This window comes from Capsicum annuum, chromosome 9 (genome assembly GCF_002878395.1).
Source record: "Capsicum annuum cultivar UCD-10X-F1 chromosome 9, UCD10Xv1.1, whole genome shotgun sequence".
NCBI lineage: Eukaryota > Viridiplantae > Streptophyta > Magnoliopsida > Solanales > Solanaceae > Capsicum > Capsicum annuum.
In genome coordinates this window covers 19,581,846-19,595,794 of record NC_061119.1, presented here as the reverse complement: position 1 = coordinate 19,595,794, position 13,949 = coordinate 19,581,846, and the positions used below count along the sequence as shown (strand labels likewise).

The 13,949-nt window shown below is 30.9% G+C and overlaps 1 protein-coding gene across 7 annotated transcripts; it reads left to right on the top strand.

The window, feature by feature from the left end:
* The first annotated feature begins 8,067 nt into the window (after positions 1–8,067).
* LOC107842902 (soluble inorganic pyrophosphatase 4) lies at positions 8,068–12,928 on the top strand. 7 transcript variants are annotated; one of them, XM_047396735.1, is made up of 11 exons: positions 8,130–8,269; positions 8,375–8,435; positions 9,507–9,559; positions 9,833–9,977; positions 10,079–10,107; positions 10,973–11,038; positions 11,116–11,223; positions 11,952–12,017; positions 12,092–12,212; positions 12,343–12,424; positions 12,600–12,928. In XM_047396735.1, exons 4-11 carry the CDS (start codon positions 9,842–9,844, stop codon positions 12,640–12,642), a joined length of 651 nt encoding a protein of 216 aa, XP_047252691.1. In that variant the 5' UTR covers positions 8,130–8,269; positions 8,375–8,435; positions 9,507–9,559; positions 9,833–9,841; the 3' UTR covers positions 12,643–12,928. The 7 variants fall into 7 exon arrangements, with proteins under 7 accessions (XP_047252695.1, XP_047252691.1, XP_047252692.1 ...); XM_047396736.1 differs by having other exon boundaries at positions 9,507–9,568; XM_047396738.1 differs by lacking the exon at positions 8,375–8,435 and adding an exon at positions 8,436–8,476 and having other exon boundaries at positions 8,195–8,269; positions 9,507–9,568.
* Positions 12,929–13,949: the final 1,021 nt, after the last annotated feature.

Genomic DNA, 13,949 nt, shown 5'->3' with positions numbered 1-13,949 from the left:
TATATACTACTTTAGAAGATATATACACACATATACGTACCATTCAATATATGTACTACTTTAAATAAAATATACTACAATATATATATATACTACAATATATACACACATTATATATATAGTTATATACTAATTTATAAAACATATACACATGTATACGTTAAATATATACGTCTATAGAATATATATACACATATATACGTACCATTCACTATATATGTACTACTTTAAATAAAATATACTACAATATATTATTATATATATAGTTATATATTAATTTATAAAACATATACACATGTATACGTTAAATATATACGTCTAGAGAAGATATATATATACACATATATAAATTAATAATACTTGATAGTAAATTAATAATATATTAAAACTAATTTATAATTAAATCCATTTTTAAAAAAAAATCGGGGCCGGGTCGGGCTGGTTAATCGGTGGATCCTAACCGGGCTTAGTCCGGACCGAGTTAACCGAGCCCAAATCAATAAAAAACCCAGCCTGGTACCTGATACCCTAAAGTCCTAGGGCTTATCGGATCGGGTAAAATCAAGCCGGTTTTGTAAGTGGCCCAGGCTGGGCCGAATCAGCACGGCCCGTTTGACACGCTTAATATGTATATATTGGCAATATTGACCCATTCACTTGCAAGGCGGATCGAGTTGGTTTAGTATGTAATCTTATAAATGAAGGGTCTCAAATTTAAAATTTCGTATGTTTTAGTTTTTTAATCGAGTTCAACATGTTAAACTTATGTACTATGAGTCTATGATTTATCTCTCATATATGATTTATAATTAATATATTATATTCAAGCAAAGTTTACCTTATATGTCCTGGAATATAACAATTGTAGGTCCCTCGTCAACAACAAAAAAGCATTGACCCATTCACAAATAATATAAAGACCAGAAAAGTATATACAAAGATTTGGTCCCTAAATCAAGCAAAGACGTGGGCGCAACTGGCAAACATATTATACTAAGGGTCTAATTAAGTTCTTTGTATTATAGTGTATAATAATTTGTTGTACTATCAAGTCAGTCAATTTAATCCATAACTCAATACAAATTTAGAATTTAGAATTTAAATTTTATAGGTTTCAAATTTTAGGACAATGACTTAATTGTGACAAATGTTAATCATGATTGAGTTCAAAATTTAATATTTATAGATATATATTTATTAATTTCTTAACACATAAATAAAAATTTGATAAAAAAATCTAGGAGTTACCTACATCATGTATTTTTTCATAAACTGACATATCAACGTGATATATAGAACATCACTTGTTTTAATCGATTAAATTACACTAAACAGTCATTGCACACTAGTGGATCGGATGAAGAAACGTTACTTGTAAATTTACGGAACCCATTAACTTTCGATCCAATTTTGTATCTATACAAAATATTCATTAAATATCTATATGTTAAGTACTTGAAGTAATATTCATAAACTTTAAATTCAGAATTCGCTTTAACTACTTAATTTCTTTTAATTTTCTTTGTGGAAAACTAAGATGTATCAACTGAACTTGGATTTCTTCAAATTTGGAACAATTCTTTTATTTTTTTTATTTTTTTTCTTAATTTAAGAAGAAAAGGTGAGAAAAATAGATGTGTCAACTTAAAGCAAAGGTGGGTGGAGTCGTCGTCATTATAAAGCCAAGTCACATGCATGCAGAAAATGTAAAAGAGAAACTAAAGTGGGAGAACATATCTCAAATTAGAAGTTACTTCAATGCTACTTATTCCATATATTCCCACTCATATATTCCATGTTCTCCTTTATTTGGAAATTAAATAAATTATGGGTATATATGCTTGGTACTAGAAAAAATATGCTTCACGGAAAATACTTTTAAAAGAATTAGAATAACAAAAACATATTTAGTGAAATTTTATAAGTATAGAAAAAGATGGTGCGTACGCGGTATTAACCAACCTAGTGAACATCGGCGGACTCGGGATCAGAGGCGAACCCATGTGGTTAATCGAGGGTGCACGTGCACCCGGTAACTTTTAAAAAAATCATATATATATGTATATATATCCTACTAAAGAGTTAATATATATAATTGTGCACCCTCAATAACAAAAAAATGTCTGGGTGCACTGGTTTTGAACTCATATGCTAGCATCTTTTGGGCCCGGATGTTGCGGGTTCGATTCTTGATGAATGCCCCCTTTTTTTTTCATTTACCTAACATAGTAACATTTAATTGCCACCAGCTCAGCTGCCCCACAGCATCGAAAGTGCAATTTCAATTCTCCATTTGACTCCCCTAAATTCCAAGCCCTATTCTGTATTTCCCAAATTCACCCAAAAGCCAAACTCTCTGGAAAGTGGAAACTAGAATTACAATTTCAATTCTCCATTTGACCCTAACAGGTATACATCTCTTCCTTTTGTTTTTTTTGTTTTTGTTTTTTTATTTAACTTTGGATAATGTTAAATCATAAATGTTTTTAATATTTATTTGTTGCTTGAAAGTTAGTGTGTAAAATTTATTTGTATTTTTTTTCTTATTTCTATTTAAGTTTATAAACTTTGATTAAAAATAAATAATTAATTTTATTTATATTCTCGATGAATTTTTTATTTTGTAGAAATTTGTTATTGATTCTTGTGAATTGAAAATTTGAAATTGATAGATATTATTCTCATCAACCAAGTTCTAGTTTCAAAGACAATTCTCATTGCCTTATCAAAAGCAGAAAAAGGGAAAAAAAAAAAAGCTTCAAGGTCCATTATATTTAAGCACAAATTACAAATAAAGCGTGAGATTTAACAAAAATAAGCATAAAGGAGAAAAAATATAAACATATGTCTAGTTCAAGACTAATAATATAAGCATGAATGACAAATATATGAACACAAAAATTATTTTTTTTAATTAAGTGAAATATCAATTGGTTAGTGTTCGTATCTCCAGAAAAGCCTCATTGAAAGTATATCTTATAAATTAGAACCTAAACTACACATTAAACGATGCGAGCGATCAACACAAATTTGAGTCTTTATTCAGAAATTATGCGGGCCTTTGACAGTAATGGTGCACCCCCAGACTTCAAATCCTGGGTTCGCCTCTGCTCGGGATTTGAGAATAACGGAGGCACCACTGACTTTAGTTTGGCGTTGTTGTATAGCTAGCCAGACACCTAGGTTCGAACTCAAGCCGGCCACCCACACTCGTATAAGAGCCAGGGGGGCATAACAACCAGCTACGCTAATTTAACTAATATGTTTGTGGGGTTCTTTTAAAATAGATGTTAGTTCTTCAAGGTATATACACATATGATGCATAAAAAAATTTGAGGTTTAACGTGTGTATGTACACTTGCAATTAATGGTTAGGTCCGTCCCTGCTTGTGAAGGAAGAGGATTGTTTTCGATGAACACTTGACTCAAATAAAATATATCACGACATGTATGAAAATAAAATATAATAAAACAATAATATTTTCTGCTTATATATCAAACATAAAATACATAATTACTCCATCTTGTTCGAGTTTTGCAAAAAGACACCTAAACTTTAACTTCGACCTATTACCCCACGATTCTTTTTTATTTTGTTGCAAACACACCATTTTTCGCTGAATCTCAGTCACAACAAGGAGAGTGAAATACACGCACCAATCAGGTGTTGCCACGTGTCAAATACGTTTAATTTCATATATTTTTATTTTTTAATACAATTTTTTTTTTATTTAATTTAACACCCCACCCCACCCCCTCTTTCCCCCCACCCCCAATCCAACACCTCCACCTCCCCCTCGCCGCCTCATGTCCAGCACTCTTCCCGTCCAGTTTTTTTTTGTTCAAATCAATTCAAAAATTAGTTTTATGATTGAATTGAGTTTTAAAGATAGTTAAATGAGCATTAGTGAAGCTTTAATGGAGGAGCTTTAATGGAGCTTTAAAAAAAAAGCTTCAATGAAAGAGGTTTAATGGTGACATTGTGTTGAAGAGTTTTAAAGGTGTTGAAGAAGATATTGTGTTGAAGAAGAAATGGTGGGTAGTTAAATGATATGATTTAATTGCAAAATGGAGCTTTAATGATATTATTTAAAAAAAAAAAAAAAACTTCAATGGAGGAGCTTTAATGGTGGCATCGTGTTGAAGAAGAAAGGGTGGGGTTTTGGTGATAATGATGATGTTGCTATTGTGGGCGTAATTGATGTTGTTGAGTGATGGTGATGAAGAAGAAGTTAGGAAAGAAGACAATGGTGGATGAGAGGTTGTGGGGGTGGGGGATATGAAATAATTTTTAAAAATAAATAAATATCAATTTTTTTTTAAAAAAAAAGAATATAAATTATATATTAAATTATTTTACATGTGACAGCTTGTAATTGGTCAAAAAAATCAAATTTAAGCTCTTGCACGTGCCTGTGGAGTGTGTATACAAGCAGGGGGTCAAAATAATGTGTTTGCAATGAAATAAAAAAGAACCTGAGGTAATAAATCGAAGTTAAAGTTTAGATATCTTTTTACAAATTTCAGACAAAATCAAGAGGGTAATTATGTATTTGTTAAAAAAAAAAAAAAAAGTCAGGAGCGGGGCGGGAGCAGGGTGTTAAGTATGGGAAGAGAAAATTAATATGGAATTCTATTTATATAACTTATCTTTCTTATTCCTGTTAGGAAATTATTTTCCTAATATTGAATGAGCTTATTTTTCATAGAAAGTATTTTTTTAAAAATATATTTAAGAAAAATCCTTCTACGAGACACATCTTGCGTTGTCACAAATATACATTTGCAATGGCGGCGTATACTTTCTTTGTGCGCTACCAATATGTTTAAAAATTCAGAAATAACATAATTATCTCCTTAATTATGAGTTTCATACTAATAGTTTCATAATTACATAATATAGTAAGTTGTATTTTATATTTTTGCAAATTGTAGCTACAAAAATACAAATACATATGTTTTTTACTGACTTTATGATCGATATGTATATATTTTGTATTTTTGCAAATCGTTGCTACAAAAATAAAAATATATACAAATATATATGCTAAAAAATGTAATTTGATAAAAATGTTGCTATTTTTTGTAATTTAATACTTATATATGCTACTAAATTTAGTATTTTTGAGAAAGTTAAAATCTGCAATTCATAATTTTAAAAATGTAGATGCTTAATCTATCAAACTTAAATATTGACTTTAATAGCGATACCAAAAATTTGGCTTAGTAATCTCCTAGTCAATGCTGACTCGATCTATCTCATCCTCCCATATAGCTATCCAAAAATAAGAAAAAGAATAAAATATAAAGTAGAAATTCGAAAATAAGTAGTGATGCCCTATGTTTCATGTTTTCGAGCAAAGTATACTTGAATAACTCATCAAACTCAAAGATATTTTTAGTTTGTTAAAGAAAAATAAGTATCATCTACTAATTTTTAAATAATCTTAATTTATCATAACTACCAAACACGGGATATTGAAATTGAATAACATGTCAAACACAAGATATATTTTTTAAAAAGAAAAATAAGTTGTTTCCACGTCTAAATTTGGACCAAATGTATGGACATTTTAATTCCATAGTTTCTTTATCTTTTTTCTTTTTCGTTTCCCACTCGATGTTTGGTATCTGCATTTGAGTCTTGATAAATTCAGCTCATGCATCGCAATGACTCATTCTGAAAGTGGCGCTCCCAACATGATTTTTTCCATATTCAGGACTCGAATCCGAGATATCTGATTAAGAATAAAGTAGTCCCATCATTACATCACAACCCATGTTAATCATAGTTTCTTTATCATATGATCACGAATAACGAGAATTATGTACATAGGAGGACAAAACAAATGAACCCATTTTTCCTATCGAAAGAAGAAAGAAAGAGAATGGTGACTTTTTTCCTTACTGACAAGTGACTTTTAGCTTTTTTTTCGCACATAGGAAATTATTGGAGAATAATATCGGGGATAGAATGAGAACTTTCCCTTGGTTATGTCTATTAAGTGTCGATTTTTTCATACTTAGATATGTAGATAGATTCATATAGAGATCATTAAATAGATCTATTGAGAAATAAATATAATCTGATTAGTTCTACTCAAACTTACCAAGTATCAATTACACTAATGATAATTATCTAACATATAGAGATCGGTAATAAATCTATTGAGAAATGGATATAATTTGATTAGTTCTAATCAAACTTATCAAGGATCAATTACACTAATGATAATTGGCTATCGATAATGGAAAACAATTAGTAATTATTTATTGAAACTATTGAAATTGAAACTAAAAAAGTGTTCATGAAATTCTTAGAAACTATATTTCCTCAATAATGAAATTTATATATTCCGTAAAATAAGAGGGAATCTCTGTTTAACTTTCCTATTAGCAAAAAGAATTTTAGTCTTATCTTATTCTATTAACAATTTCTTTTTATAAGAAGGCATTTAATGAGAGATTCTATAGATAGAACTATAGCTGAAATTATAACAATTTTTTTAAAATAAAATCTAAAATCTCAAGATAAATTTTAAAATTTTAGAAAAACTTCAAATTTATTTTCAACCTAAAAATTATTTATTCTTTTTTTTCTGAGTCAAATTTTAGGATTTGTAGTTTCTTGTCAAAAGTTTTTGCTAAAATTTAGTAATGGTGTATTAACAATTTGTTTTTATAAGAATACATTTAATGAGAGATTCTTGAGATAGAATTATAGTTGAAATTATAATTAATTTTTTTTTTTTATAAAATACAAAATCTTGTGGTAGATTTTAAAAGAACTTCAAACTTAGATTCCGACTTAAAAATCACTCATTCTCTTTTATTTTATTTTTTTTCAGACTTTAGAATTTGTATTTCTTGCCAAAAGTTTTTGCTAAAATTTAGCAATGGTGTATTAACAATTTTTTTTCATAAAAATGCGTTTAATGAGAGATTCTGTTGATAGAATTATAGCTGCAACTATAACTTAAAAATATTTTTTATAAAATAATAAAATCTTAAGGTAAATTTTAAAAGAACTTCAAACTTATTCAGCCTAAAAATCACTTATTCTCTTTTTTTTTTTAATCCAGATTTTAGGATTTGTAGTTTCTTGCCAAAAGTTTTTGCTAAAATTTTAGTAACAAAGTTTTTAACCAAACAAAGTCTGCCAATTTTTCAATCTAAAACTACTTGCCATATATGACGAAAATGCCCAAATGTGTACCAAAATGGAGTTGCCCGGGAATATTCTTATTCCCTCCACCGTGCAAACTTAATCCTTTTAACGGTAACTTCCACCATTCGTTTCCCGTTAAATCCTAAAGCCCACCGTTAGGAACTCTGTCACTCTCACCGTTAAGGTCCCACAATTCCAACATCATACCCAATAGAATCCCTCCACGTGTACCGGATGTTTATAACATTCGCTTCCTCCTTAGAATCTTCCCTCTTCAGAAAAAAAAAAACAAAAAATTAAAGATGAAACGTCAGAATCGTGCATTTAGTTTCGCCGTAAAAATTGTAAATATTTGAAAAAAATTAGTTTTCGTTTTTAAATGAAATGATACTCCACATTCCTTTTATTTGTTCCATTTTCTTTTTTTATACTCAAGTATATAAATTTTGATCAGTATTTTAACATGTATTTCATAATCAAATAGAAAAAAATTTAAATTATAATTTATAATAATTTTTAAATATTTAAACTTTAATTTAATAATTAAATTAATCTAATCTAATTTGACTTTAAAATTTAGTCAAATTGACTCACGAAAAATGAAGAAAACAAATAAAAGGAGTGAAGGAAATAATTGGAAAGTTTAAGATTTTTGAAATAAAATTTATAAATTTAAACTTACATAAAAATATTTTGAATATTGATACCTTAAATATTTAAAAACATATCAAAAGATTTTGATTAAATTTAGATCCTAAAATTTTGAATACAAATCTATACATAGATTTTGATTAAAAAAATTAGATTATAAAAATTTTAGTTATGTCACATAAATTAAATTTAAATTATATAAAATTCAAAAGCGTCAAATAAATTGAACTCTACTAATAAATATACGTAAGGATTGTGCTTTTTTTTTTCTTTCTTTATTATTATTATTATTATTATTATTATTATTATTATTATTATTATTATTATTTTTGTTATTTTAAGCTTAAAAGGTGCTTAATTGGCATAAGTGTTGAGCGGGAAGAAGGAAGGAAACGCGTTTTACAGCTTCATCAAAGAAAGAAGAGCTCTGTCCTTTACTCAACTTTCTAGGTTATATCCTCTTTCTCTTTTTTTTCTCTCTGTTATTCATTTCTATAAATACTAGTACTACTCTCTCTCGCTTCTGCCGTTGTTCATACGCTTTCATTTTTATAGATCTGAGCTGTGTGCTTTTTCCCACCGACGCTCTTACGCCTTCATCATTGTTGCTTCTCAGGTATTAATAGTTTTCTTCAACGCATTTTCAGTGATTCTTCAGTAAATATGTTTGTTGATCTTCATTTTCCGAGTTTCAAAGCATTCATTGGCATTTTCTGCACTTTTTGTTGATATATTTTGTTTTCTTATTTCAATTCATTTCCACTTTTTTGAAGTTTTTTGTTTGATTTTTCACTTTTTGTTATTTTGTTCTTCGCCAATGCGCGAGTGATACTTCGGTAAATGTGTTTGATTATCTTTTTTTGGTCGTTTTTCTACTAATGCTTTTAGGGATCGGTTACTTCACGGCATTTCCCTACAGTTTTGCTGATTTATTTGGTTTTTTTATTTCACTCGGTTTTTTTTGTTCTTCGTCGGTGGAGTAATGTCTTCGTAGTTTATGCTTTAAGGACTTAATTTCCTTATTCATTTTCCATTTTTTGAAGTTTTAATTTATGCTTTTACTGATCGTTTCCCTATTTTTTTTTTTTTTGTCGGTTTCACTCTGTTTTTACTCTTTGTTCTCTATTTTAGGCATTGATTTATTTTCTGAAGCTTTTTGTCGTTTTCTCCGTGTGTATTTGTGTGTGTGTGTGTGTATATATATATATATATATATATATATATATATTTCATGTATTGTACGTGTTTTCGGCACTTCATTTCGTCTAGTATTGAATGTTTTCTGCTCTGAGTTCTGCACGTATTTTATGAATTCATGAACGGAAATATCGTGAGTGATTTTTGGCATGTCATCGACTCTACTTAACCGGAATTACTGGCAATTTTTCTGTTAGCTTCTTCTGAAGCTTACTTGCTACTTGAATAGCCCTTACTGAGAGCTTTTGTTCGATATATACATCCGCATCTACCTAGCAAGTTCCTGTTTTTTTCTCCTTGTTAGAACTTAAACGTTAACAATAGTTTGGTAATTCGAGCAACTAGCATTGCATACTAGAGCTAAAATGCAATGAATCTGGCTTTGCTGGTTGTACCTATTGATCAGCACTGTATATTATAACCTCTATGTCGAATGTATATCCTATTCTTATATTGTATATTAGAATAAGGTCTTTTTCTTTGTCTGCAGGAAGATAATGATTGTTGATGTTATAGGAATATAAATCCTGTCTTGAACTGAAGGTCTGTTAGGTCTGCATATGCTCCACCTTCCCCAGACCTCACTTTGTTGTTAGATATATAGTTGTTGTTGTTGTATAGATATAAATCCCAAGTGATGTTTCCTGGCTGTTTAAATTTTGTTTGTTTCATTCCGAGTCTGGGTCACTGGTCTATAAATATACATATATTTCTTACCGGTTATTTTGTTGGACAACGTTGTTTGATGCCTCAGCTCCAATTTTTTTTTCCATACCTATGGAGATTCTTACGTGCTACTAATACCTTGATGTCCAGCTAGCAATTATGACTCCACCCATCGAAACTCCAGTCAAGGCTTCAGTTCCACAGAAGTTCTCCATTCCACCTCTTAATGAAAGAATACTCTCTTCTATGACAAGGAGATCGGTTGCAGCTCATCCTTGGCATGATCTCGAGATAGGTATTTTACACATTCTGTGAAGGACACAACATCCTGTTTCTCATTTTGCAAAGAAATATCTTCTGGAATATTCATGATTAAAAATTTAAGATTTGCTGCAGGACCTGATGCCCCACAGATTTTTAATGTGGTAAGGATTCTTTGTATTTCTTCAAAGCTTTGGAACTGATATGTAATACGTTCAGAGGTGAAGCCAGGATTTCAACTAAGGGGATTCAATATTCAAAGAAAACTTAGTCGAAGGGGGTTCAATACCTACTATAACAACATAAAAAATAATTTTAATCATGTATAAATAGTATATCTTTCCGTCGAAGGGGATTCGGCCAAACCCCCTTAAAGAAGGATGGCTCCGCCTCTGAATAGGTTGCACCTTCATATCATTTATCGAATTAAGCAATTTATGCTTCACAGATAAGCTGAACAGTTGCTCAACATGTTTAGTTCTTCTTAATATTTATCTTAAGTGATATTAAATCCAAAATATTTTGTAGATCTTTGAGATTTTTATGAGCAAGAAAGTATGATTGGTCTTCTAGGACAACAACAACAACAACCCCAGTGTATTCCCACATAGGGGGATCTGGGGAAGGTAAGATGTACGCAGTCCATACCACTACCTCCGAAGAAGTAGCAAGGCTGTTTCCGATAGACCCCCGGCTCAAGATGATTGGTCTTCTAGGACGATGCTGTAAATTCTTGTTTAGTAGATGATACCTTAGATCAGCTGACAATCTGAGCCAGCCGAAATATCTGCAAGAATTCTTCTTTTGCCCCCACTCTGAATTTATGCTGTCCTATTTAACTGGTGCTTTGTGTCTCTAAAATTTTGATTGCTGTTTAAGGTGGAACTTTCACCTAGCTACCTTAGTACTTACCAGATGCTCATATATGGTTGAAGTTGTTATGTTAACTGATATATATTTATATGGTTAATGTTATAGTTCATGGTTAAGAAATTTTTTTGTATGTAACCTACCAATTGGTTGGTGCAGGTGGTTGAGATCAGTAAGGGGAGCAAGGTGAAGTATGAACTTGATAAAAAAACTGGACTGATCAAGGTACAAGTGGCATATTTCGAAATGAGTAGAATTATGAAAGTTTTAAACTAGTTATCTGAAACACTCTGTCGTTCCAGGTCGATCGTGTTCTTTACTCATCAGTTGTATACCCCCATAACTATGGGTTCATCCCTCGTACACTCTGTGAGGACAGTGACCCTCTGGATGTCTTAGTCATCATGCAGGTGAGCTGATGATCCTTTCCTATTGTCCCTGATAAACAGCACAGTGCATATAGTAGCTGATCATTGAACTGCATCTCAGAGTCTAAGAACTTGTAACTAAGTCTTATGTTTTGATCATTGAACTGCATCTCAGAGTCTAAGAACTTGTAACTAAGTCTTATGTTTATGCAAGGGTGAGACTAAATACAGTTAGATTGTAATCTAATCCACTCTTTAAAATCTAAATACAGTTAGGTTGTAATCTAATCCACTCTTTAAAATCTAATGCCAGTGCTGGAGACTGAAAAGCTGATCTGATCCTGTGTTAGATCTTATTTTAGGCATTTGTGATCTCAGTATTTGTTTGGAATAAAGTAGTATTAATTTTAAGATAGGTTTTTGACTTCAAATAACTTTCTCTAATATAAAATCAATTCAATCTCTCCTTAATGCAAAATTATGTGGACATTCTGTTACCCTTTGTTGACTTCCCTAATATATGCTTTTGATCTTATATGTTCTATAGCTGTTGATCTTTCTTAAGAAGTCATGCCTACAATAGTTTACTAGTGCAGTGCATGGGTCTCAAGAAAGTGGACTATTTTAACCGTTTGTGGCCTTTGCAATGCATACAGCATCTAGCAAATCAAGGAAATTAGGCTTTAGTGCTATGAACTGTCCTTTAAGTTTTAAGAGGATGCCCATCTTCCGTTATTTCTCCTCTTTATTCTTACCATGTTAATTTACAGGAGCCTGTTCTTCCTGGTTGCTTTCTTAGGGCTAAAGCAATTGGTCTTATGCCCATGATTGATCAGGTATTATATATCTACATTACAAGTAAATTTGTTTCTCCAATCTCCCCATGTACCAACTCTAGTCAGAACTACAGGGAGAAAAGGATGACAAGATAATTGCTGTCTGTGCTGATGATCCTGAATATAAGCACTACACTGATATCAATGAGCTGCCACCCCATCGTTTGGCTGAGATCCGTCGCTTCTTTGAGGATTGTATCCTTTTCCAAAATCACAAATCTTAAGAGCAGCATGTATTTTATTTCCTATGTTTATCTATTTTCATTAGTGTTTTTTTACGAAAAAGAATTTGAGTATATGGTTTGGTCCTTGACGAATGTGCCAGACAAGAAAAATGAAAACAAGGAAGTTGCTGTTAATGACTTTCTTCCAGCTGCCAAAGCCTTCGAAGCAGTCCAGCATTCCCAGTAAGTAACACCTACCACCTTTTCAAACATTATCAGAGGTTCAATTTTTCTCCCTTCTGCAGTACGTGAACAAATCAACGATAAAATATGTCGAAGATTTAGTACATATGTGTTCAAGATGGTGAATAAGATAATATAACGTCCAGCTGCTTACATACAACGTTCTTTTTCTCAGGGATCTGTATGCAGACTACATCGTGGAGAGCCTGAGGAGATGATAGTCTTTTCATCTAGCACAAGTCGTGAATGGTGGTCAATATTACATTTCTCAAACTGATATACCATATAATAGTACTGCCCTAATATTCTATTATTCCTTCTTCAACATATAACATCTATATACAATATGCTTGTATTATCCACTGCATGGGAAATCACTTCCCTTCCATACAGTCCATGATGATGACGAAAAGGAAACTTTCACGTTTCCCTTCGTCAAATTTTGTAAGATTTGAACGATCTCTCAATTGTCCGGTTTATGAAATGGATGATATACAAAGTTAAGTGTGTGTGTGCGCTCTCTGTTCTGTTCCTTAAGCTTAATAGCTTCTAAATTGCACTAATTGCTCTCTATTTGATCTGTCCAATCTTGTATTATTCGATTAACTGATTTGATAAATATTTTATATAGTTATTAGTGGAAGACTAGTTATTTTATTCATCTATGAGAATCACTTTTTTTTTAATAATAAAGCACACCTTTTATCGTCCAAGGAAAATCATGAAGTTCTGCGTTAATAGTAGGAAAATTGATGGGAGGGAACTAAAGTTGGTTCGGTTACAGAAGTAAAACTAGCACATTGCAGACTGACAAATTCATCTGCTGTGAGAAGAGCTTCACTATATAATGAGCTTCGTTATAGTGAGACTAAAGTCTCTCTACACGAGTCAGGAGTAAAGTCTATAACAGTACTAAAAAACCCACTAACTAATTATTAACAAACAACCTTGAAGCTAATATTCACGGAATTAATACTTTATGTGGTCACCTACTATGAGCCTTTTTCTCTGACAATCACTTAATTTTGATTTTTAACCTAAAATTTATATTTACTAGATTGAATTACGTTGTGATTTTTGGGTTAAAATCCAAAGTTACGTAACTTTCTGAGAGAAAAATTCACAGTTGAGTGACCATCTGAGATATTATCTCGCATTCATGTTGAAATAAGAACCAAGAAGTAAATTTTAACATAAGTTAAGTACAATGAATTATTTAAAGTTTAATTTCTATGTTCAAAGTGGGAGAAATTTCTCCAATGATAAATAACCATACGTTTTTTCTATCGAAGCACAACTTTATTCTTTCCCTTAAAACAATTAGTCAACTTTCATCGTATCAAACACATATATTGAATAAATAAAGAGTAGTTAAACTTATGACATTGCAAAGATAGAGAGAGGCATTAACTGAATCATCGAAATAAACTTCACCAGATACACCGTCATTATTATAAAAAAAACAAAAAAAAAAAGAATGAACAACAAAAATACGATGAAAAGCCACAAAGAGCTTACTTGAAAT